This window comes from Calypte anna, chromosome Z, assembly GCF_003957555.1.
Source record: "Calypte anna isolate BGI_N300 chromosome Z, bCalAnn1_v1.p, whole genome shotgun sequence".
NCBI classification, from domain to species: domain Eukaryota; kingdom Metazoa; phylum Chordata; class Aves; order Apodiformes; family Trochilidae; genus Calypte; species Calypte anna.
The window spans coordinates 42072593-42099349 of record NC_044274.1 but is presented as its reverse complement, the minus strand read 5'-3'; the positions used below and the strand labels follow the sequence as shown (position 1 = coordinate 42099349).

At 37.9% G+C, this 26757-nt stretch overlaps 1 protein-coding gene across 1 annotated transcript in view; it reads right to left on the bottom strand.

Moving 5' to 3' along the window:
• The window catches only part of BNC2 (basonuclin 2), a 229109-nt gene that overhangs the window by 13853 nt on the left and 188499 nt on the right, over positions 1-26757 (bottom strand). Inside the window, exon 4 of the mRNA XM_030467473.1 lies at positions 8997-10963. Within this exon, the coding sequence (XP_030323333.1) occupies positions 8997-10963 (1967 nt within the window). The remainder of the gene's footprint in view (positions 1-8996; positions 10964-26757) is intronic.

The following is a 26757-nucleotide window of genomic DNA, read 5'->3' as shown; positions in this document are numbered from 1 at the left end:
GTGGCACAGCTTGCCAGCTTTCCTGAAGACAGGCAAGGGTCAGATGACTGTGGGGTCAGGATTAAGAGAGTGAAAAGCTGTGTATCTTGCAGTGCACTTACAGTGCCTATTCAGTACATAGTCTCTCTCTGACACTGTTGAGTATTTAGCTTTCATTGATAACTCCACACCTTCAAGATTAGATAAGTAGTCAGCAGTTTAGCCATCTTTCTCCTTAAGCATTTCTAACTGCACAGTTTACTCCTGCAATTATAGGCTCTGTGTTATGACTTTGCTATTATTCCCTGTCATGTTTGCTAGCAACTGGCAACTTGAGTTACCATGAAAAAGTAACCCAGATTTAGATAGGTTGGGGTTTGGTTTTACTTTTCCCCAGGGCCCATAAATGGCAAAGTCCTTTTGAGTAATATCTTTTTACTACGACATATTTCAGTGCAAAAGACTCCCATCTCACCTGTGTGTTGTAAACCTGCCTTCAGGCCAGTGTCTCAGACACTCGCGTCTATAGTAAAAGGCTCCCTGTAATCTTTAACCAGTCTACCTGGGTCCACTAGCCATGACCTGACATCCTAAAAAGCAATGGAATAAGGTTCAGAATGAGCTTTGTTTTACTATATTGATTGTCAACTTCATAATTCTACTTCAAAAAAATACACTGTGACCTCACAAATCCTAGGAATGACTGCGTTAACTGATACCGAGTGGTCAGTACCAGGACTGGTCCTGTTTAACTCACTGTTCGTCAATAGTGGAATTGAGTGGACTTTCAGCACATCTGCTGACAATATCGAGCTCTGTGGTGTGGCTGACTTGCTGGAGGGAGGGGAGGCCATCCAGAGGGACCTTGACAGGCTTGAGAAGTGGACCCATAACAATCTCATGAAGCTCAAGGCCTTGCCCCAGCCCAAATTTGAAAGCACAAATACAGGCTGGGCAGAGAGTGGATTGAGTACAGCCTTGCAGAGAAGGACTTCGGGTTGTTTGTTGATGAGAAACTCAAAATGAACCAGCAATGTGTGCCTGCAGCCCAGAGAGCCAACTATATCCTGGGCCATGCATCAAAAAAGCGTGGACACCAGGTCACTTCTTCCCTACTTCCATCTTGTGAGACCATACTTGGAGTACTGTGTCAAGCTCTGGAGCCCCCAGAACAGAAAGGGCATGAAGCTCTTGGAGCAAGTCCAAAGGAGGGCCACAAATATGATCAGAAGGGGACTGGAGCAACTATCCTATGAAGACAGGCTCAGAGAGTTGGAGTCATTCAGCCTGGAGAAGAGAAGGCTCCAGAGAAACTCTTTCAGTACCTTAGAGGGCTAAAGGAAAGCAGAGAGGGACTTTTGTAAGGGCACGCAGTGACAGGTCAAATGATTTTAAACTGAAAGTGGGTAGATTTATATTAGAAATTAGGAGGAAATTCTTTACTGTGAGGGTGGTGAGACACTGGCACAGGTTGCCCAGGAAAGTTGTAGATGTTCCCTCTCCAAAACTGTTCAAGGCCAGGTTGAATGGGGCTTTAAGCAACCTGGTTTAGTGGAAGATTCTGTGCCCATTTAGAGGTGTTGGAACTAGATGATCTTTCAGGTCATTTCCAATCCAAAACATTTTCTGGTTCTATCTTTGGGATGAGGCCAACAGTGTACAACATCTACCTCTGGATATACCAACAGGACTGAGGAACTATCCTCCCAAAAGCTGCATTAGCTATTTGCCATTATCTACACCTGGTAATTTTTTTTCCCTTCAGCATTATTTTTTTTCTAGTTCATTTCTAGGAAATGCCTCGCCAGTTTTCTTACTTTCACATAAATTTAACTTAAACTTGGATTATGCTTTATCAGTCACTCAGTTCATGTTCTAATGAATAAGACCAGATCCATGGGGAGAGTCATGATCATCATTAAGAGGACACACAAAAAAGGCCTCATATACCATCAACCTTTAATTAGGTCATGAGATCTAAAGTGAAGTTTGCCTCTCCAGGTGACAGTTTCTCATTTCAGACAGACAAAAACAACAGACGAGTGAATGTATAGTGCATGTTTATATGATGGCATTCACCTGTCTACTTTGTGTCTCTCTACTTCACCGAAAGCTGTAACTCCAACAGCCAGTAAACACATACCTACCCCTGCCACAGATGTTTTTCCCTCCTCCTTTCATTATTGCTACCAACTGCTCTACCTGAGACTACTAAATCTCTCAGGCGGCATTGTCTTGTGCCATTTGCATGTATTCAGGCTTTTGGGAGTAGTGTCCTGGTGCCATCTTGTATCTGGAGCAGAAGTCTTACAGTCTTCTGCTGTTAAATTAAAAAAGAACAGCTAAAGCCTTTCACTGTAGGAAAAATACACTGGGGAAGATGGGACTTCCATAACACACTAGGGATGATAGGACATATGGAGAACAGTTTTACATTTACTCAGATAAGTGGAAAATACTCAATTTTCTTCCACTCCCTGGAGAAGAGTTTTGGTTCTTCCAGTCATTTCTTAGGAACCAAGAGGCAACCAGAATATTGTGAATAAATATTCATGTTACCAGTCCTGTCTGCTTAAATAATATTTTTTCACCAAACATAAAAACTTCACAGGAAATTCGAACAAAAAAAATTTAAACATTTACTGTATTTGTCATAGCACATACTAGGGGAAAATATTGCTCAATGCATGTTAAGCTTTTGGCTAGTAATTTCAATACTTTACTGATGTTTACCATGTATCTCAATCTTAAATTTATTTAAATTACCTTTTTAAGTCTGTGAAAAATCCTTGACTTATTTTGCAAGTTCATACAAAAATGAGACTTCTTCCACTGCAGAAGAAACTACGCTCACTCACAAAGTGATGCTGTTTTGCATACCAAAAGAGAACAAGAAAATGAAGGCAGCAGATCATATCAAAAACTCAAGAAAAATGGGTATGTGTAGCTGGAAAGACCTCCCTCAAATGCCAGAGCTGATCCTATTCATATAACTAGACTCTTTAGATATTGATCTATTTTATTCCTTTTCTTTTAAATTAAAAAACAAACAAACAAAAACCCAAAAATAACCCAACCAAAAACCTCTTATGAAGAAACTAGTTCTATCCATTCTAGTTTTAATTCTGCCTCTGTCATATGTAATATGACAGTCAGTCCATGTTCAATATGATCCCTCATAAAAGGATTGCTTTGTATTAGGGATGGCACAAATGTTTCCTTACGATCAAGATTCTCCTGGGTAAGGAAAAATTATGAGAACATTGGCAAATGGCATACACCTTAGTGAGCCTGCAAGAGAAAACCTAATGCCTTATACAATTGTATTGGATATGCAGCTAGTCTCTTCATAAACTACATGATGTTCAGAAAGAGCAGTATAGGTGTAAATATGTTTATATCTTTTTAAAATGAATAAAATGGCTCTTCTGTCTCCTGAAAAATGGTTCATTAAACACCTTATGTCTGATTTCCCTGTTTTTATTGGAGGAAATTCAAGCTGTACATGATAGCTAATTATATTAGGGGAAATACAGTGATAGTTATCATTGACTGGTATGAAATATTTTATTTCTTGGAGCTGTTTCTAGAATTGAATGTGTTTATAGAAAATAATTCTCTATAAAGTTACCTGTAGAAGATTCCAAGCATAGTAGGATGAAGAAAAAATGGGTGGGTGCTGTTGTGTCAAGGAGGTAATAACAGGAGACAGGTAGCAGCTCTCTCACATCTTCACCTCCCTTGATAACATATGCAGTGGGTCATCATAGGAAACTGATGTTAATTTATTCAAGCACACCTGTACAGGGCTGGAGGTCAGGTAACCAGACAAAAGGTATGTCTCTGTTTTTTCAGTACAGCTACCCAGAGGCCTATATCTGTACAAATATAGTTGCAGAGATATCAGCAGGTTTTAATAAACCACCTACAGATGTCTTGCTCCATACAAATCAAGGAGTTTATACGTTTAAATCTGGACTGATTTAACTAGCAATCAAGTGGTATGATCACATTTGGCTCCACCAGTTGCTTCATAGTTATTTATAAGTCACCCTGAGAAGATATTATTTTGTTTTAAAATTGATTCATGGGGCTCAGTCCCCCTTCCAGTCTTGTGGAACACACATACACACACATAGGCACATTTTGTGAAACAATTTAAAGGCAAACCTGAGCAATTAGTATTCCTCCCTTAGTAGTAGAAAGACAAAACGTTCCTCTGAACAGGTACACTGAAAATTAATTTATTTTGCATACACTGAGAGAAAGGAAAATGCATATTGTTACATATTAGTAACACACTGTAATATATTGTTACTAATACTGTGTCCTAGCTTAAGGAACACATTTAGACAGTGCCAGTACTGAGGAAAAACAGTTCTAGCATGCACCAAAGAGTACAGAGAAGATGGATGTATTTCTCTTTAAGATCTGGCAATAACTTCTTAACAAGACTTACTAAAAGCAAAAGGTCCACCAGCCTCCTGTTCCATCAGTGGTTTTGACCACAAAATTCTTGGCTCTTAAAGGTGAAAGACAGAAATCAAGCCAATTGTTCTAAACCTCACCTTGTGACTTTCACATCTGCATGTGCTCTCTAACATAGACTCTTAGATGAAACTTTAGTATTGCAGTTCTCTTTAGACAGGAAATAACCATTCTTTCCTCCCATTCACAGTCTCATTCACAGTCCAGGATCATTCTCTGAGCAGCTGTACCTCAGTGCTGGATTCAAGGACCAACCACACCTATCTCTTTGTAAGGCAAAGCCAGTATCTACTAGGAAAGGTCTCAAGGATGAGGATGGGAAGCAGACCCCAGGGGAATATAACCACTGGGGCCACACACCCTTTCTCCTCACTCACAGGACAGATGGCCTCTGAGTTCAGGGAGAATTCACTTTACAAGGACAATTCTTTCCATTCAAGTCCCGAGTTCTCACAGGAACTTATCTTTTTGCCTTCTCTCACTTTTCCATGTTAAAAAATTATATGGAAAAGATATCCTTCAGTTCAAAAGAAGGCTTTTGACATTGCTTCTGACCACTGGCATATTTTTTTCTCTTTTCCTGTTTACTCTCTGCTGCTATCTTGCAACAAGATGTGCTTGAACATTTTGCCTTCAAAAGGACATCTGAAGTAAATATAGACACAGAAATGGATGAACATTCAGAAATTAAGCTAAGTCAGGGAGTGGCTGGTGAAGACTGGAAGAAAACATGTTTTTCACAAGTGTCATGTCCAGGAAAAGAAGGACAAAAAGACTTCTCTAGCAAAAAGATCAGAGATTTTGTATGTATATCAGTACATCAGTATCAGTATAAGTATATATCAGATTTGTTAGTGATATTACTTGTAGCTCAGGAGGTTTTAAAAAGGGCCCTTTAAAAAAATAAGGTTCAGTGGAGCTTGACTATTTAAAAGCAATACTGTTTAATTTTTAGAAGGGAAACAGAATTACTGGGTCATTGACAGTAAGGTCTGGGACTCTCCTTTGCTCTTCTCTGCCCTGTGTTCTAAAAACACATATTAGGCAGGACTCGAGAATCTTCTGGTTATCTTGACCCTAATTTACAAGAAATAGGAGTGTTTAGTCAAAGATCTCAGAAGACATACCAACCTTTCTGGCAGAAGGATATTTATAGGGGAGCTGACCTTAGGACAAATGATTTAGGAATGGTGAGGCTGGATTTAGCCAACACTTAATATGAATTTCTACAGGATACATTCCACGATGGGAGGTTGCAGCTGTGTCATGGATAAAAAACTCCTTTCAGTCAAAGCAGCACTGTGTATGCTCCTGACGTGATCTGCTGCCTGTGGTAACCAGCAGTTTGTACCACAGCTCCACCCTTGCAAAGCCCATTTCACAACAGATCCACCCACTCTCAACGATTTGGACTTCTATGTATGTACAGGACAGGGAGAATCTAGTGAAACTTTTGATTAACTGCAATTGCATTGGAAAAGGTCTGAAGCTGTAACAGATGCCTCCAAAGAAAAAAAAGAAAAAAAGGACCAGCCAGTATTATTTATCTCCACATAAACTTGTATTTTCTTTTAGAACATAACTAGTTTCAAGTGTTAGACCTCCACTGAGTTATAAAAGGATTAATACAATACTGGTAATATGATTAAAAAAAATACTCCAGAAGTAATGGGGTATCTAGAATGCTAATTAACTAAGAACATAGTACTAAACAAACAAACAAAACAAAACAAAAATAATTTTAAAAGCATAGAAATTATAAACTTCTCTAGCTATTCAAAGATAATGTGACTTACAACGTCGTCAAATCCCACAGATTTTTATTATGTGTTCAAAATAGAACACCAATACATGACAAATATTATCAATTAATGATTATTTGTGCTATTTGTGCTATCTGTGCTATTTATGAAGTATTTATTAGCAAAATGCTTCTGAGCTTTTAAATTACATTTATTTAAGAGGCTGGAAGAAGTTCTCACTTTGCAATGTTCTTTAGCTTTAGATATCCAGTTATTTTTGAGGTGCTCTCTGTAATCTGAAGAGCTACAAGTTGTATACATTGGTAATGAAAATTCTCTAAAATAAATGTATACATTCAAAAGGTGTATCAGCAAAAGCATTTCATTTCTGTACATTCCTAGATATTGCATTTTTGGATAAAAATGTGAGCCCACAGAATTTTTGCATATGTTTTCAACTCAAGTACCTGAAATAATTGTCAAGAACCCTGGGATTATTACTTGGTTCTTTCAAGGCATTTCAAGACAACCTTTGAAAACTAGGAGTGCTGGAGCACTTATATTGTCTGATTTGGCACACAAACAGTAGTACACCTTTAGATTTTTTAAACTATATTAATTCTCTTAAGACTTTGCAATTAAAGGATTTAACATGACTATGAATTTCTTTTGTCGTAAGTGCAACATATGACTGAAACATATTATGAATGTTACTAGTGGAATAATACAAAAATCTTTTGCCTTAAAAATCTCAGAATGTTATGTAAATAATAATTTTGTCTTTAAATGTGCAGATTGCATTTTAAGATCCCAGATCAGATTTTTATTTTATTGCTTTGCTTTCAATTAGCTTAGCAGGAACATCATACATAGTTCACAAAATATTTCCAAAATGTGACCCTTTATAATGTTCTTGTGTCAGGAATATTTTATGTATGTCATCACAGCCATCTCTTTCTTGGAACATAAAAGTCTTTACTATGCTAACTTTACAATTACCATGACCTATCAACGAATTCCTGCTGCAATTAAGTACATTACCTAAAATTTCAAATCGTAAAGCTAGCCACTTTTCCCATACTGCTGTTTTGCTTAGTATAGGATGGACTTTTCTTAATTTACCTGAGGAAATAGACCAACCAAGCCAAATTCTTGACTTAAAAAAACCTGTGCAACTTCAGGAACTGAAAAGGGTTGCATACATCTAAACTCAGCACAAATTATGCCACCAGCTCACATGCTTTCCTTGTCATCTGACAAGGAACCCCAAGGTACCCCATAAGGGTACCCCAAGAAGGGAGCCTTAATTTACTTTTACCAGCTTCATGTCTGGGAGTTTCATCCTACTGAAACACAGATTTTCTGGATTGTCTTTCTTATCCATTTTGAGCTTATATTCTTCTATGTGGTTCTAGTTTCCTGTTTAATAGATTTCATAAATATTAACAGAAGATATGAGAGATTTGGGGACTGCACTCATCACCAAAATAGCAAATTTTGGCTCCTCAGGATCCTCAACTCAAAGTCACCTTCATTCTATATGACAGGAGATGTTCACTTTCAAACCTTGTCATTTCAATTAAAAAACAAAAACAAAAACAAAAACCAAGAGGACCCGTGTGTGAAATGTTTAGCTAGGTTTAATTTCCTTCCTGTGTCTGTTCAATTTTTACAATATAATGAAAAAATATGAAACACAAGTAAGGGAAAAGAGACAATCCAATCTCACCATCACTCCATGAACCTGAGATTTTGTTATGTGACAATCTGATCATCATCACATATGAAAGCTTTTATCCACAAATATGAAATAACTGTGTTATTCCACCACCTTGACAAATTCCATTTATATTACATTTTCCTCAGGAATCAAAAAGAATAGTATATAAAAAAAACAGAGCCAAACCTAAGAATTTAAGGCCCAGCTGCTTCTGTTTAAACCAAACTGTTTCAGTATTGAGACGGCATAGCTAGGGCTTGATGTCATATCGAAGGGCCAGCAGCATATACCCTGGCTGATCTTAAAAATATGTAGGGGTCTAGCCTCTCCTCTCTGAGTGATCATAATTCCCATTTGGGAGGAAGGGAGTTTCTCACATGCAGAAAGGAAGACTAGAATACTAAATGACCATAGTGGATAGAAAGGTGTGTAAGTTCTACTAGAAACAGAGACAAAAGTTTTCTTTTTATTTACTTGTTCTTGCTAAAACATAGCAGCTAGTTTTTAAAAATGAAGAGAAGAAAGAGCAGTCTTCAAATGCTTTTTGTTTGCTTTTGTATGACCCTATGGGAATGGAAATCTTTCTTTTATTCCAATCCTTTCACTCTGTCTGCCCATTCATCCAACTGCCCATCCACCCCTTTGATTCCTTCCTAGTTATATGATTTGCTCTGCATGAATGAAGATAATTGTACTGTATATAAGTTACTATACATTTAATGGGAACTTTTCTTAATTTAAAAGTTACAGGAGAAGAAAATAAATTTAACAAAAACTTCAGTTTATAAACAGAAGTACAATACACATGTTCACACACACACAGAAAGAATAATGACATTTATTATGTAGCCAATAACTAACAGGATAGCACAATAACTACTATTCTGAATGCCAAGCAACAATGAAAATCTTAAAGTGATAAAACTCTGTCAATGTCAAGGGAACACAATTGTGTTGTCACTTGCCATTAATTTGCATCTTTCTAATTCTTCATATATCCTAAACTACCTATTCTTACATAATTCAACACATTTAATAATGTAGAAAATCAATTAATATTTACTGACCTGTCTCTGCTTCTCCGTGATGGGAACGCAGCATTACAGCCAGCCACTGTGCAGACATGCATCTCTTTTAAATGAACGTTTCTGTAGTGAAGCTTCACACTGTAGGAACTCTTGAAACTTTTCTTGCATACATAGCAGATCTTGGGGTCTGGGCTGGAGCACATTTCTCCTTCTGGGGAGAACTTCTGAGGGCTGCTGTAGTTGAATGTAGAAGCGAAACTTTCATGAAGGGCAGCCATACTGGCACTGCCTCCATTGTACAGACCGTATTGGCTCATGTAGAACATATCATATGTAGGGTCTGTATATTCTTCTTTCACCTTAATGACATCTTGGTTGGAAGAGTCATTGTGGTTTTCATCTGGTCTGTCACTGTGCATCATGGATTTTTCACCAGGTTCATGAAGGCGATCATCTCCTTCCATGGATTCCTCACACAATTTGGGCTCTGATGACTCCGATTCATTTTCATAGTCTCTCTCATGCTCCTGGTCCTCTGATGTCATGCTGTCTGCCCTTCTTATGTCTGGTCTGGAAATGCATCTACTTCTGTCACTTTTGGAAAAGTCTTTCACAGACAGGCCTGGGCTCATTTCCTCCTGGGAATGGCAGTGATTGTCATGACCAATGTCATTCACCATTGTGTTGCTGTCATTCACCTCTTCATCTTCATCATCAAACTCATCAGCTGTATCAATAACTTCCTTTTCAATTTTAACTGGCATGCTCGACTTCCTTGGCTTCTTCTTGGGGGCAAGGTCAGCATTAGGCTCTGGGGTGGGCATCAGTACTGAAGGTACAGATGACTCTGAAGGAGGAGGGGGATGCTGCTCCATGCCACTCATTGCTGGTATTATTGGACTGGTAGGGAGTGATGTTGGAGGACTAACCATTTCTCCAGGAGTAAGTAAATTTCTGTAAAAAGGAGGAACAGGTTGGACAGTCTTTAAAGCTGGGAACACCAGCTGACTGGGAAGAGGGTTCTGTAGTACAGGATCTAAGGGAGGAGTGGTGAACCCCATCGGTGGACGCCCAGGGCTGGTTAAAGTTAGGTTGGACTTTGTACTTGCTATGACCGGAGTGGCAGCACCTGATGTAGCACGAATTAGATCTTTGTCACGGTTATTCCTTAGCATAGGCATGTGGAGACGGGGGTTGGGGTTAGCACTGTGGCGGTTGCGGCTTCTGAGAGAGCTGAAGACCATGTTGCAGCCCTCAATAGTGCAGCGGTGCTTGATTTTCAGGTGTACAGCATTGTAGTGAATTTTTAGAGTACCTTTGTCATAGAAGGTTTTGCCGCATGCATTGCAAAACACTCTTCCCTTCCGAGAGGCTGACCCCATTCTCCTCATCCTGTGAATGCGGAATGAGCTTTTAGTGTGTTCTGTTTTTGATAAATCATTGACGGGTGTAGGCGTCTGCACAGGAGAGACGCAGGCTGGCTCAGTTTTGGGCTCCACATTTGTGATGCTGGTCAAAGCATTCCTGCTGGATGCTTGCTCATTCTTGAAAGGCGTAGGAGAAACTTCAGATTCACTGCTCTCATTATATTCATTTTGGGTCGTAAGGCTTGGTTCACGGAGCCTCATAGCTGGCTGTTCCAGCAGGAGGCCATTTGGAGGCAGCCCCAGCAGCGGAGCAGAGACTGGATTTATGTACTGGAATGGAAGCAGGAATGCAAGGCTATTTGGGATGTTTTCAAAATGATGAATGCTGGAAGGATTGCTATTCTCCAGGTGAGCAAGGAGACTTGGGCTCCTGGTGCGATTATTGCTTTCAATAAAAGTCCTTATATCTGAATCTGTCTTTGAAGATGGCACAGCCACAGCCTGCCCTTCTTTTTCTTGAATTGCCATCAGCTCCACGATAGATTTAGTTTCTCCAAATCTCAGGAATTGCTGAAGGGTAATGATTTCTTCTTCCCTGGACATGATGGCCCAGCGGTCCAGCACCTTGCCTGCAGCATCCTAGAGGCCATATCAAAGAAACAACAAAGACAAACAGAAAGAAAAAAACTTATTGATTGTGCATAATTATTGAATTCAATAGAAGGTGCTCTGCTGCCTGAACATGAAACGCTAAGCTCAAAAAACCAACATGCAAACAGCGTTACTAGAACTTGACTGAAAAATTCAAACTTTCCAGACATGCAAATATAGTAATTAGAGTCACAGTCAGAGAAACATATTGAGCTTAATAAAGTCAAGGCAAACAGAATGAAGACCATGGGACTCTGTGATGTAAAATGCTTTCAATACTTTTAATTTAACAACAGTGATCTATGTGCAATGCTACTATTCAGCACAAAACATGAACCTTTTCTGTGCTTGCCTTTGTAAAATATAGAAAATTGTACCTTAATTGATATTAAATTCTGAAACTGTAAAAAAGATCTAAATAGACACATTTGATAGATTTGTTTCTTAAATATAATCTATAATTTTTTTCCTTTTTTTTGTTTCTTTTTTTCCCCTATGACAGCAATACTGAAAAACATTCAGTATAAACTTGCATCAAAAGGCAGAAATTGGGGCACTTGTTTTAAGTGTAACTGAACTACTACTGTCAATTGACTGTAAGCTTACAATCATGCTATGGTTTAGACTTAAGAGATAACTTTTTTCAGCCTTTATAAATGACAGTTAAAAATATGTAAAAAGTGAGTGTCTGATGGATGCATATAGCATAAATGTGTAAAAATGTTGTCTCTTAACATTGCCTTCTGATAGCAAGGGAAAGATCCTAAGAGAATACACATCAGTAATCACTAGACTATCTGTTGTTAAATATACATTAAAAAGCATTTCACACTTTCATTTTTGCTAGTAAGCATGAGATTTGCCTGAAGGTAGGACTTAAAAATTCTGCAGTGTAATGTCAAGCAATCCATTCCATCACATATTGATAAAAACATATTAAAATACTTATATAATGAATATATCATTTTATTGGCATCTTCCCTTTTGGGTGAATGCTGGACATAACATCAGCCCGGTAACTACAACCAACAAGCACTGTTGCAGGCTATCAAACCAGAATTATTCCAATGCTTCCTCATGCATTAAACAGCTTGAAAGCCTTGCAAGGTACTCCACGGTACTGTCTCTGATCTTTTCAGTTCTTGAATCTCCGTTTCAGAACCTTATCTGAATGCTTTGGAATACATGCTATCGCAAAAAGCAATAGCTCTTGTTTGATTATGAAGCCAAAAAATACCTTTCTTTTATTTTATTTTTCCCCAGGTCTTATTTATTTGTTTATTTATTTTATTCTTTTCATTCTTCAGAGGATTGATTCTTCTCTCCCTTCACATTTCTCTAGAAAATGCAATTGGCCCAAATAGTAAAGTATATATTTCTTTGTTTACTGCTGGTTTTACTATTTCAGTTTTGGTCTGTGTCACCTCTCTGGATATGCAATTAATGACAAAGGTCAATACCATGTATCTTTCAAGTACCTTAGATGTGACTGTAAAACCATTAAAAATGTTCTACACATTACCCTGCCCAATCAAACCATACAAGACTATGAAACCATCAACAGTAATTCATTGAGGAAAATCTTACCCATCTGAACCAGACGGAAGACCCCAGAAAGCATCTCTATGCAGAAAATATTCTGCATTCATTTACACAGTGATGAATGAAATGCCACAATGTAGACATTGGTTCTGGTTTGTAGCATTATCTGGAAATAGCTCCATCTATTTAACAACTTTAAGCGTTGTAGACCTCTTGACATTCTATGCCCCCCCAGTTCTACCTGTCCACTGATAGAGCACTATTTTCCAGGCAGTCAATGCTACCTAGTAGAAAACATCCAAATCATAAGACCCCACTCAAGAACAAAACTACGTGAAATAAAAGCAAAATGAGGGGGAGAGAAGTAAAAAAACCCACCTCGACAGCACAAAAAAATCAAGGACAAGTTCATATTTTAAAACTTGAAGATATTTTTTTTTTCCCATCCAACTAACTTTGGCTACTCTCCCCATGACTGTGACCTAAAGATTGTTCCATCTCCTTCTTCCACAACTTCCAGACAGCCATACCAGTTCTACATCTGAGTCATTCCTACCTGGAATTGGAAGACCAGACTCAGTTCAGAATTCAGTCTCCATGCCTTCACTGTCACGTCTGACCAAATCATACATGTTTCTGAACCCAAGCTACAAGTATTCATTCCTTCCAACTGTAACTTACAGTGTTTGAAGATGGAAATAACATCATCTAATTTACACTGCTTACATGTATTGAATTAGGGCTCCTGTCTGCAGCCAACTGTAGGCTGCTTTGTAATGTACTACTGGTAGTAATTTGTTTTTTTGTTGTTGTTGTTTTAATTTGTAAACCATTCACAGGCTTATGTAACAGATGGATGTTTTGTAAAAATGGATACTTAAGTAAATAAAAATTAAATACAGCCAGCATGACAATAACTTGTGAGAACAGTAGATACAGTTCCTGTAACAGAGTCCCACATGTAAGCAGAAGGTGGGATCACACAGTCCCTCATGCAGTGGCAGCACACCCAGCTCTAGGTGTGCACAGAACAGGCAGGCATCATCCAAACACAGGGGCTCCCACATGCTTTCTAGGGAGTTATTCCACAGCTTAACTCAGAAAAGCCTGCAGCTGTCTACCTCTTAGTGAGACACCACCATTCTTTGTTTCACTTAAGGATTTGCAATGAGGAGGGCCAGACCCTGATAAGTCCCACTGAGCAGAGAAACTGGCAGTCATGGGTGTGATTGTCATGGGGTTATCCTCACTGCCAGAGAAACAGCGGGGGATCAGAAAGCTGCTCTTTGATGATCATTGCCTACCTTTACTAGTTATAGCAAGCTGCATCTTGTAAATTTTCATCAAGAAGTTGTTTGGCTTTTTTATCCTAGCGAAAGTTAACAAAAAACTGTGCAGATGCATGTATTTCAAAGAGGACACACCACTAGTTACAGATATCATGTAGCATACGCTTCAATATTTACAACATGATGGCTTTCCATAAATCATTGTAAGTATGTATTATCCAAAAGTAGATGAAGAATGAATAGGAATGTCATTGTTTGATAAAACTTAAAATTAACAAAAAAATCTAACCATTATCCCCTTTGAATTAAGCTATAACTAGCTAGGGATCTCTCTGTGTGTGCTAATACTTGAGAGGTTCAAGTCCTTTCTTACATCTAATCGATTTCTTGTTTCTTACAATCTCTCATGCTAAATTTTCTCCCCAAAGCCATTAAATCATATCCATATTTAAATATTTCATGACAAAAGGTTCCACTTTATATTACCTTTTTTCAGCTCACAACTGATTAAGCCAAGCCTCCTGTGACAGTGTGTACAACGAAGTCAGTGTGTATAGAGATACCACTAAAAGCTTGCACCTCTAAGCCAGTCAGTAGAGAAGCGTAATTTACACAGCATACAGTGATGCTCTTCCTTCTTTACATATTCAGCCTTGTTTTATTTTTATTTATTTTACATTTGTGTGTAGCTCTTCACAATTTCAGATGGAGAAAATCTTTTAATCTCTTAAAAATTTTAAATTAACCCCCAAGGATAGAAGACATAACCTTGAATCTCTTCCTAACTCTACACTCTGTTACAGATTCACATCTACGCTTACACCATTAGATCTATGAAGTAATTACATGGTTAATCACTCTGAACCTGCCTCTTCATCTTTGCAGACTGCATGTTAGGAAGAAATGTGCCTCGGTATGTTAGGGTACATCTTGTTTTAGGCTTCTGGGATAGATAGAACGAGTGATAGGTGTCAAGATTATTATCTTGGATGATACAGACAGGCTACAACTGAAGGTGGACACAAAGATCACTCTAATTTTTAGGACCTTAAGTGGGGGGGTCTCTCACTTCCCGAGGGACTTTAAGGTTTACAAATTTCAAGTTTTCAACTCAGATTTAAAACCTCACAATTTAAAAGTTGCCTATTTATAAAATAAGGATAGTCTACACAAATATAAAATATAAATATGCAGTGTAAACCTTGTGTTTTTGTTAGGAAATAAATTGGCTTAAACTCACATTTTGTGTGTGAAGATTCATTGGCTTCTTGGCCTGCATTACCTGCAGGTAATTTCATATGTCTGCTCTCACATAGACACATGTATGTATATACACATACATAACACAGGCCTTTTGTAGTTCTATTTTTATCTTACTGTCTAACTTCTAGGCATAGGTACAATGTATATAGACACTTGGCTGAACACATAGTGAGATATGATTAAACAAGAGTTGAAATTAATGAAAAAGTTAAAGAAGGTAAAACTGCTTCTTAAATAAGTCTTACATTTTGAGAAGCATTCAAGGATTATTTTAGGGTACTACTGCAGTGAATCCTGAGAACTGCTGGAAGTTGCATAGAAAAAATACATTTCTAGCCCTTATATTTTAGCAAGTTTGCATATTCACCATAAAACATCACTTTCGATGCATATCAGCTAGGTATCCATGTTAAAAATATTATATAGATACAGGTTCAATTTTATAATTAAGCCTAGTGTTAATCAGAAACCTTTCTTTTGTAAGCCTCTTTTATAAGAGCTATATATTTTCTAGCTGATCTTGAAGAAACATTTTGAGTGCAGCTGTAACAGCTGAAAAGCAGACTGGAAGATTAATTTGGTCATACTGTAATTGCAGAGGATGGTTTTAATTAGGGTGCAGACAGAAAAAAGAAATCAACATTTGTTTCTAATAAAGAAAAGCCTACATAATTTCCATGATTTAGGGTTTGTTGTTTTGTTTGGCTGAATTTCCCAGGAGCATCTCTTTGCTTCCCAATTAAATTTCAAGCTGTTAAACTATGGGTAGTCATACTCCTGGGTAAAAGTTACCAAAAGTGTGCAGCAGCACACCAACTCACATTAGTACAGATGTGGCAATGTGCAACATTTCTTGTTCATTTTGGCCACTTCCCACAGACTCCAGCAAGGACAGAAGTAAGCCCTGTATCTAGTTTTCCATCAAAATGTACACTCACACACACAGTCTCTCATTTGCCTGAGAGCTGTTGTTACCATGCTGAACCTAACTCACCCTTGCTTCTGTAAACATGAAGAGAAGGTGTGCATACTTTCTCGGTGTGATTATACATGTGCAGCTGATACGAGAGTTAACACAGCCTGCAAAGAGCCACAGTTAACTTTTTCGCCCTCATCTGTCACATCTCATCCACCTCTCACCAGCCCCCTTTCACCAACTGAAACCATACGAACAAACCCATGTTTTAAGTGTCAGCAGCCCTTCCTTGAGTTACACTCCTGCAGCAGGAACAAACGCAGCACAGCACTACCAAGTTCTCAGTCAATAATGGAAATCTTTACCTTTCGGCTTCACTGCAACTTTCACTCTGCTAGAAAAATCAAAAGTGATAGATCTTCCCTCCTGACACCACTTTTCTCTTACCTGTTGGACTTGTTTTCTTCGCCACCTTCTTACAGCAGAGGAAGAGAAGGTGGCTTTCTTTCCTCAAAGTATCACCAAGAATTACTCTGGCAGTGTGTATTCAAATAAACAGTAACATGAAGAAGATTCTATTTATTTATATGCAAGCTGACATTTACTTTTGCTGAGAGAATTTTAACAGTACTTGCTCTGGTTGCCCCTTAGACACCAGGTCTCCTTATTTATTCAGCAGTCAAAAGCTTTGAGTTTAGACCAAAGCGACCCCCAAAGACGTAAACTGCAAAATTTACTAACTGATATTGTAGACAGTGGGTCAAATCTGGCTGCACTTTAGATCCAGAGCAATGGCATGCATGCTAAATCCAGAGTAATTCCACTGACCACGCTGAAAAGTAATTTTGACATAACAACCCTGAAACGTGATATGAAGCCAAATATGTTTGACTATATATTGTGAGTGTACCACCATGGTGGAGCACAGAGGCTGTGTAATGACACACAGGAGCACTGCTCAACAGTTTCAGAGTGAAAGTGAAGAACACCACGTCCTGCTGAAACTGCAGATGGAACGTAAGGAGGTGGAATGCAATAACCACAGCTGAAACCTCGCCAGGACACTGCTGTTAACCACCCACGATCTCACTAAATGGCCTACAGGGTCTTTACTGACCGAAAGTATGCAGGTCCTCTGTTTTATATCTCATCCCAAAGACATATGCCAGCAGCACAGACCCTTGCACAAGCAACCTGCTGGTTCTAGGCTAACTTCTAGAATGAAAAAGCTGGATCCCCAACACACAACTCCTTTCAAGAACAGAAATTCCTCATAGGACACCCCTAATTGTAGAAAGCCTTTTAATTTTTTTCAGATTCACCAACCTTTCATTTGAAAGATTTCCCTGAGAGATGGAGAGATGATGAAACTGTATTAAATGTTAACTGTAGAAGATCCATGCAAACTGGGGGTAGGGGAGATAACCTCTTACTGAAAAGAAACACTAATTTGAACTCTTTCTGCACATTCCTTCATGAATGTGCATTCACCTTTGCAACTCCAATAAAACCATTAGGATGCAAGGGCACTACTTTTAAGTGCCTCTGATTTTTAAAACATATTGTTTGACTTTTGATAAAATATTCACTTTGTTAGGGAATGTTCTTGATTGTGGACTAGATAAGAATGTATAATTCACAAGATGATGACTTTTTTTCCTGAATAACGCTGCAGACAGCAGTTTTCTTTTTAAAACTATGACAGATCACTGTGAAGCTGCAACATATTTAATCAGAGCAGTTCGAGCTTCATTTAATCACAGCAACTACATCAAGCATTTTTACAATTGGGTGCCTAGTAAGTGTTTTAAGCAGTAAACCTCCCTGGAGGAAAAGAATATAAACACATCTCTAGTTTTAGAGATGTATAACTACTATGATGTCAATAAAATTTGCCTTGTTTCACAGCTCTCATATTGGTGACAACTATTAAGTGGCAAAATCTGTCACTACTTGATAGCGGCAGAACCCCTTGTAGCATTGATACGGTAGCTCTAAGAAGATCCAAAGTAATCTTTCAGAAGTTGTCATTAGCTCATTATTTGACACTTATTTTGAAATACCAGTGCCACTTCCCAATTATTTTGCCCTTCTCCCCTCAAGAATGGCATAAATTTTCAAAGGCAAACATTTATTCCCTCCAGTATCAGTTCTGGTTTAGACTTTCAAAAGATGTCTGAAGGCTTTCCTAAGTGAAGACTTAATGTGAAGTGATGAGATGCTTTATGGTATCTGCTTACAAAGACATTTTATAATGCACGCTGAAGGTGAGGCATTTCTTCTCACATTCATCAAATGGTAGAACTTCAAGATTTAATGAAAATTTGGTATTCAAACTCGTTAAACAGTTTTTCAATCCACAACCTTGGACCCCAGGTGCAGAAGAATACTTTGATACCTTTGCTTCTCTCCAACCTGTGAGAATGATAAATACATTGAAATAGCTCTAATCTAAGAAGCTTTGACACTAACTTGTGGCATGTAACAGAATGTTTGCCCTTAGGCAGATATGGCTCCTAGAAGCAACCAAATTACCAAGCACACAGTGCGTGAAGGCAAAAATTTTAGGCTGTAAGAAGTGCCATGGGAACTTTTCAGGATAGCATGTAAACAGAGACACAAATACGGCGAACTACTAAAATTGCTCCAGCCACAAATTAACTTTACAACTCAATTTGTTGTAAGTGGGTAGGAAATACCTAGCATGCATATAACCATGGCAGTTATTTTCATATTCACTTTCACCAATTTGTGCATACACATTGCCTGTTTGGTAGGCCATATAAGAGACTTTGCCTTGTTATTCTCAGTCCCTGAAATTACTTGATGATTTACTGTACGGTGTCAGTCCTGCTTACTGCCAGTGCTTACTGAGAAGTAAAGTTACACTTTCTGTGCTATGACAGTTTTTCTGTAAATTTAGTGAGCTACTTAAGCCTCTGTTTCTGAGCCTTGGTTTCACCAACACTGAAAAGAATGACATTGAATTTTTATGAGGAATGGGAAACATTCCCCAAGAGCACCAATGAGGTATTATTATTTGCAGTATACCTAGCCACATGAGATACCCAGGCTCTCTTCAGCCAAGACCTTCCTCAGTGCACAATGTGATAATACAAGCAAATCATGTCTGACATCATTCCTCCAACTAACATGGACTGCATCAAAAAGAAGGGCAGGACATCTAACAGTGAAGTCAAATCAGATTATCAGATAGTCCTTTTCTCACTTCAAATCAAAACTGACTAAAGCCATAACCCTAACTGGAAAATGTAAGCAACAAAGGCTGAGTCTTCCCAAGCTTGTAAAACTTCCGTAGAATTTGGTAAGGAATTCGCAGAAAGACAGGCACTGTAAGGACCTGAGACGTTGCCCAAGGACAAACATACTGAAGTAAAAGTGCCAATAAGTTATACTCATAAACTGGATTTCATAACATGCTTGTTTTTCTGTCTGAACCCAAGTTATGCCTCAATAAGGATTCAGCTGTACTATGCAGTGGGTGTATGAATGGCAGCAGAACCAGGAGATTGATTTCCCTTAGTATTCATTAGGGAACTATGCATTATTACTTGCAATATATACAACATGATCTTAATGAAGCCTTTTTATTTTGATTGTTTACCTAAAAAATTTGCACCAAAAAACCCAGGTGTGTCATAGATGGCAATGTGATGCAAAAGGGAGACAGTAGGGTGCAGAAGTGACACCACAGAGGTGAAGGTCAGTGGAATATAAAAATGCTGTGGTACATGAAGTGATCTGTTTGCACATACAAGAGGCACTGAAATGCAAAAGAAAGTGGGAGAAATTATATTACAGTGTACAAAGTAATAATAACTGTGCCTGCATGTCTTAATACCCTCTTGTCCCAGCAGTCCTGACTTTCTAGGCAGCCCACTTCTCCACATTAACAGTAGTCATTTGGAGAGCAGCAAACGTGCCATTAGAAGCACTTTTACAAGTGTATATTCATCCACCAATTAGCTTAATGTGGCCGCTTTCTGCATATTTTCTATCCAGGCTTGCACAAATCTTATTAATATTTCCCCCTAGCGCTTTGACAGATTACCTTGTCATTATGCATCCTGGAGCCTTTTAAACAATATGGGTAAACTACTGTTTGTGAGGTTAATGACAATTATCCCCTAATTACTGCATAAGTCACTCAGTCCACTTTATCTCATAGGCAGGGTTCTGCTCTGTGTATCTGCCATTGTGTCAGTGTAAATGAATCTTGTATAGCTATGTTTATCTGTCGTTGCCTTGTAAATTACACTGACAGAAGAACGAGCAAATTACTGTGTGTCATCACTTAAATACGGCTTCTGATAAAAAAAAGGTCCCACAAGCACAGTACTTGAATTTTAGCCTGATCACAATTAGTAAATAAATATTGAATGTTTTAGGAGATATATTTAGTACTGGATGGGACACAGTGTGGTGGAAGAAGGCGCTGAAGTGCAAAAGCCTAAGGGCAGTAAAACAGAAGAAATATAGAAAGCTACAGTAGTAGCAATTCCATTGTCACCTACTCAGAACTTTTCTGATAATTTAACAGTTGACAGATGAATCAGTGATATTTTCCAAAAAATCTCATATTCAGGGCTATGGTGATTTCAATAATTTCTGTTGGGCTTGACCACAGTCACATAAGATTTTTTTTTTTTTTTTTTTTTTTTTTAGCTGAGAAATACAAACACAAATTGGAACAGAAGCAGCACCCATAAAACCACAAGCAATGCTTATTTAACAGATGCATTTCAGAACATGTCAAAGAAGATTAATAATTTGGGTGATGTCTGTCCTGACCAGTTCTAGTGACTTCAAAAGGACAACTCAGTGCCAAAGTCAAATCTGGCAGGCAGCACCGAGGTCAATGTATTGATTGAGAAAACAAAGAAAAAATTAAATTAGCACATTGCCTACTGTTTTCCACAGATCCTGCATTTTGATTCACCTCTTTGGTGTAATTAGAGTTCAACAGAGGTAGAGAAAAAATTCCAAGTTCAATTGACCCGCTATGCATTGAGGTAGTTCTGCCTCAGGAGTGGAAAGCAGAATTGACAAATACCAGCTTCCTGGTATATTCCATTTTCTAAAGCAATTTCAAGTCATGTTTAAGAGTACTTTGCTGGTATGCCATCATTGGAAGAAGGGAAGTCCTTCTTTGAGAAAGAAAGCTGACTTGGACCTTGATTCCTTCTGTCACCAAACACAGCTCAATGATCTCAACAAGAAGCACATCAATACTCAGTCCTGAGATGCAAAGCATGTCTACTAAAAAAAAAAAAAAAGGGCTTCTTTTAAAATAATGCTTCTTGCTAAATTGGTTTTGGAGAGACCGCTGATGATGTGGCCTTAGGAGCCACAGTTCTTTGCAAACACTACAGCACAGACAGTGTATTTCCACTGTCTTAGGAAGGTCCTCTCTTGAGTCAGAGAAAGCCTTTTACTACAGGTTTTGTACAGGTCTGGCAATCAAATTAATTGCAAAGTGTTAGTAATGAGTGTGCTTGTTACTGTGACCCAGGCAACAAATTTCATTTCCTCAAGCTTGGTGCAGTCACAGCACATGAACTTCCTCTCACCACTGGCTTGAGCAGAAATGGAATACTGTCACTCTCTCTCAGACCTGACATTTAACTCTTAGAACAAGGATATTTCCCTGATTGCCAGGCAAATGGATGATTCTCAGAATGAGATGATCTTTTAGCTACTTGGATGAAACCGCCTGCTGTGGCAGCTTGCAGGAAAACCAATGCATAACAATGGGTATGTCAACTCTGCATCCTGCAACGAGGTTATATAGTAACACATTTTATCAGCTCGGGGGACACACTTTACATGCATCTATATGATACATTCAAAATTACATATGCGTTGATATGGTAATGTTACATATTAGCATATTTAAAATGTATTTGATTTTTCTTTTTATTTTACAGATATCCTTTCTACAGCAAAAATTCCCTTGTTATACACATCCTAAAACATGTTTAGCACGTGCTTCTAAACAGTGCAGTACAAAAAAAAAAAAAAAAAAAAAAAAAGAAGTCAGAAGGACAACATGCAAATTGGATCAGAAATATGATTTTTGAAGGATAAGAATATAAGGCTGTTTAAGCTGCTGTAAAAGGAAAAGGAAATGTCAGAATTCTCAGACCCCTGGCAATTATTTACTGCAACTCAGCAGGTTATAACAGCACTGGAAATAATTTTATCAAAGTGTACTTTTATTTTGTTGGATTGCGATGGTGTCCTATCTAGAAAGAATAGACAGACCAGGATATAACAAAATTACTGATATTATTGAAAACAATGGTGGTTTGAATTGAACATGGATGAGGACAGCACCTCTGACCATGCTCTCAGTATAAGGTGGAGGAAAAAGCTGTAGTGAAAATGGTTAGAAAATGTAACAGTGATCACTGCCAGGGATAACTAAAAAGACTGATCGATTTTGAGTAAGCACTACCTCAAGGGTTTTGGTCCCACTAGGATTGATCTTTGTGTCTGTCCTGTGTTCAGTCAATGCAACTTTCAGCAGGGTATCCACTGCAGAAATAAATGGAAGTGCTGCAGTAAACCTCCACGTTCCCTCTAAGTATGTTATTTTCTCTCTGTGCTGAAGGGAAAGTAAAACCAGTGTGGCTGATGGTAAAGTGCTAGGAAACCGATGGTTTAAAATGTTTAAGGACAAAGAACACTGTTATTGTCACATACATACAATATTATTTTAAAAAATGCATTTCTGAATTATTAATGCTCCTCTTTGAATTTGGAGGTTCTTTAACCTCTGATTTTTGCTAATACAGAGAACCTCTGCAAGACAGCAGTGCTACTTATTTGTAATAGGCAAGTTGGCAGTCCCTCCAAATGCAGGCAAGGATTATTGTTTCTGTGCAGACAGCTGTGGGCCTTAAATACAACATTAACCTTTAAGGGCAGAGAAACAATGCTGACTGCATCTAGGGGAAATTCTGAGATTGGTTTAACTGGACGATTTTTACAAAAAGCCTGGCATAATAAAAATTAAATTTGGTGATAGCTAAGAAAGCAGATAAGAGAAACGCAATTACTAATGATAGCTACGATATTTTTTAAAAGTCCATATAGTGTACAATTTTTCTTTCACATTTTGGGTTTCATCAGCTTTCTTCAACCAATCTCTAGAGGTACCAAGGCACTTGCAGAGAACTCTAGTCATTAAGGAATATTATTTACATAGGTATTATTCAGGTTTGCCTGAGATCTTTTACACTTAAATGAAAGTATGTACCTTTGATCTAAAACCAATTCAAAAAACTAAGTGATAGATTACATGGACATAGATCACCAGGTAGTAATGTTTGAGATAAGCAAGAAAACACTATAAAATTTAAAGTGTACATGGTCTGAACAAGACAGCTATGTCACAACCTTACTCATGAATAGATTTTGAAGAAGAATGTAAATGCTTAGAACTATATCAAATCCATGATTTTCACACATCAATCAACACTTCGAGAGAATTCCACACTCTGTGGAGTTTAAGCTATCATTTTCAGCTCACAACTACAGTACAGGAAGAACTGAAACAAATTTTTTCATGATCTATTCATGCTGAAGAGGACATTGGAAGATATGATACATATCTACAGTAGGGATCAGAGAGAAGAATAAGCTCAGTGAGAAAGAGAGTAGTAAGAGAATGATAAATGTTAGAGTATAGCAAATGCCATTCACTGACCTAACCTTCTATTTAGACAAAACTTCTTTTTTCCAAACATAACAGAAGTCCTTTTTGAGTAAATTCTTCAGAGTCAAACCATGCTGAGGCCTATGCCACCCATCTTCTTCTTCCAGTCAAATGGCCTGGTATGATATAATGGACATGAACATATAAGTGATCTTGGTTCATGTGCAAAAAGTGTTATTTTGGTCAATTTGCAGTTCCAGAGTAAATGTTTGAACTACAGGTCAGAATCACTTAAATGCTTATAAACTCATTCTGACTGAACTGTACCTATTCTTAGGATTTAAAGGAGAACCTACAATATCCAACAGAAATCTTATAAACTACAAACATTTGTCACCTGGAAAGAAAACCAATTTTTTCCCATTTTCAATTTATTTTCCTATTGTAACTTCACAGAAAGAGGTGAAGGTGGGAGATCCTGAGGAAACTATAGCTTTACTCCTAGACTTGGCCACCAATTGTGCATTCTGGGAAAATCATGGTCCTTCCACATCTCAGATCTTTGTCTTTAAAATGGACATAGACAACATTTTCCTTCAGTTCATGAGGATATTATAATGAAAAACACACTTTGAAAGTGTGAAGGCTGAAATCAGTGGAGCCCTACATATATGTAATATTGAATAAACAGTTTATAGTGAACTTGACCTGCTTTTATGAATATTTAAACAACTCTAGCAGTAAGGTTTTAAATTAACTGAACTCCAGAAGAACTGAAAAGACAGACTTAGAAGAGCTTGTCTAGAGAGTTCCAGTAACATTCATGCTCCCTTTTTCAGTGGAGGGCAGTTGGACATGGCCAGCATGAGTCACTTCTGTGATATTTGGACACATAAGCTATGACCAGTCAATGAACAACTTCATTCCTCCTAGTTCTTCATTCCTCTCAGAGAAGGACCCTTATTACACTGAATTGTGTTTGTTTCAATCATGCATTATTATGTTCAGAGCATCCCAAGTGAAATAATTCTCAAATAAAAATACCAATCCCACTTCCCCAAATGGACACCAATAAACTGTCATTGTATTACTTGTAGCACAACAAACTCTGAAGGAAATAACACTGCTCATACTGACAAGTTTAGTTTCTTTTGGGAACTTTACAGGCCACGCTCTCACCCCAGGAGACAAACCACTTAATACAGAAGAGACTACTTTGAATAAAAATATTTGTTGCAAATCAAATAAAATGAATTCTTTCATAAAAAAACAGTAGTAATAATATCTTTTCAAAATGCAAGCAAAAAGTAACTTTTAATGTCTTTGGCACTTCTCCAGCTCTTAGAAATGGCATCCAAAGTTGGTCCAAGTGTGGCTGATAAAGCAGGCTTAAAGGTGCCCTTCAACTTTCACTTTTAATAATAAAAAAATCAATATATGGAGGATTACAAGCCTCTTTATATTGTATATCAAAAAAAAAGATGACAAGGTTATGGTAGTGTATGAATCTCCTCAGGCCATAGCTATGATGATGCAAATATTTTATTCCCTATTTATTTATTGCATTCTACTGAGAGGCTGAATTAAATCCTCAAAATAATATGAATGGTCTTTGTTACATATGTACATATATCTTTGTGGAAATGAAATACTGAATGTGCATTCCAAACCCAAGAAATTGAACAGATTACAGTTCAGACCCTAAATTAACCTTAAATGTCTATTTTAAAAGAAAACGAACAATAGTCTGGCTAGCAACCTGCATACAGGTATGTGCTCATCTGAGGCCAAATGCAGTGTGAATTACTCAATGGAGCAAAGGGAAAGTATCATAGTGTACAAAAGAAAGAACCAAGCAAATCTCTTAGCAATCACAGGCTCTTTCAGCTGTTCCTCAGTGATGGCAATGTCTGAAATGAAACTGTTAAAATAGTTTATAGAAGAAAGTAGAACTTTGATTGTAGTGAGCTTGAACCAACTGTGATAGTAAGAGAGAAAATCTTGAACTGACAGAAGGTGATTGCCATGGTATAGCCACAGCCAGCAACTAAGCCCCAACCAGCCGCTTGCTCACTGCCTAAGGAAGGATGAGAGAGAGAACTGGAAGGGTGAAAGGGAGAAAATTCATAAGTTAAAGATGGTTTAATAGGTAAAGCAAAAGCAGTGTATGCAAACAAAGCCAAAGAAGGAATTCCTTCACTACCTCCCATCAGCAGGGAGGTTTTCAGCCATGCACAGGAAAGCAGGGCTTCATCAAATTTGATGGTGGTTACTTATGAAGACTAATGCCATCACTCCCTTCCTTCTTCTTCCCTCAGCTTTATACACTGACCATGATGTCACATGGTATGGGATATCCTTTTGGTCAGTTGGAGTTCAGCTGTTCTGGCTATGCTCCCTCCCAGCTTCTTGTGCATCTGCACAACAGTAAAGCATGGGAATTTGAAAAGTCCTTGATTTCTTAGCAGCAGCTAAAAACATCAATTCATTGTCAACATTCTTCTCATACAAATCTTATGCTAAATACAAAACATATTCTAGCTACTGAGAAGAGAACTAGCTCTCTTTCCACCAAAACCAGGAGACCGATATTCCTGTAATCTTGAAAAAGGCAAATGGGAACTAAAGACAACAAGCCAGTGTCAATTTTTCCCACAAAGGACAGTAAGGTCAGAGCTCTGGGAGATCTGTAAAACTCACAGTAAACAGAGTTATCATTTCTACATTATGGAAAGCATACCTGTATGACATGGGGTCCTCTTAGCAAGAAATGATTGCTACCAAGTCATTAGAAATGCAGCATTAGTGCTCTTATGTGATCAGCTCCTGGATTTGTTTTCTAAATTTTTTCTTAAGTGAACTATAGAGCAATTAATTCAATTTAGTCGAGATCAACAGGCAAGGTTACCTATAAAATGGTGTCCTCAATCCACATGAGTTTGACAGAGGGGACTACACCTTCTAAAATCCATTAATCAAATCAAATTACAATGCAGGATTCACCATAGGAACAGCACAGCAGTATAAGCATGTTTAACAATTATACTGTGGTACACAAATAGGGGCAAGGACACAGCAAACAACAGCAGCC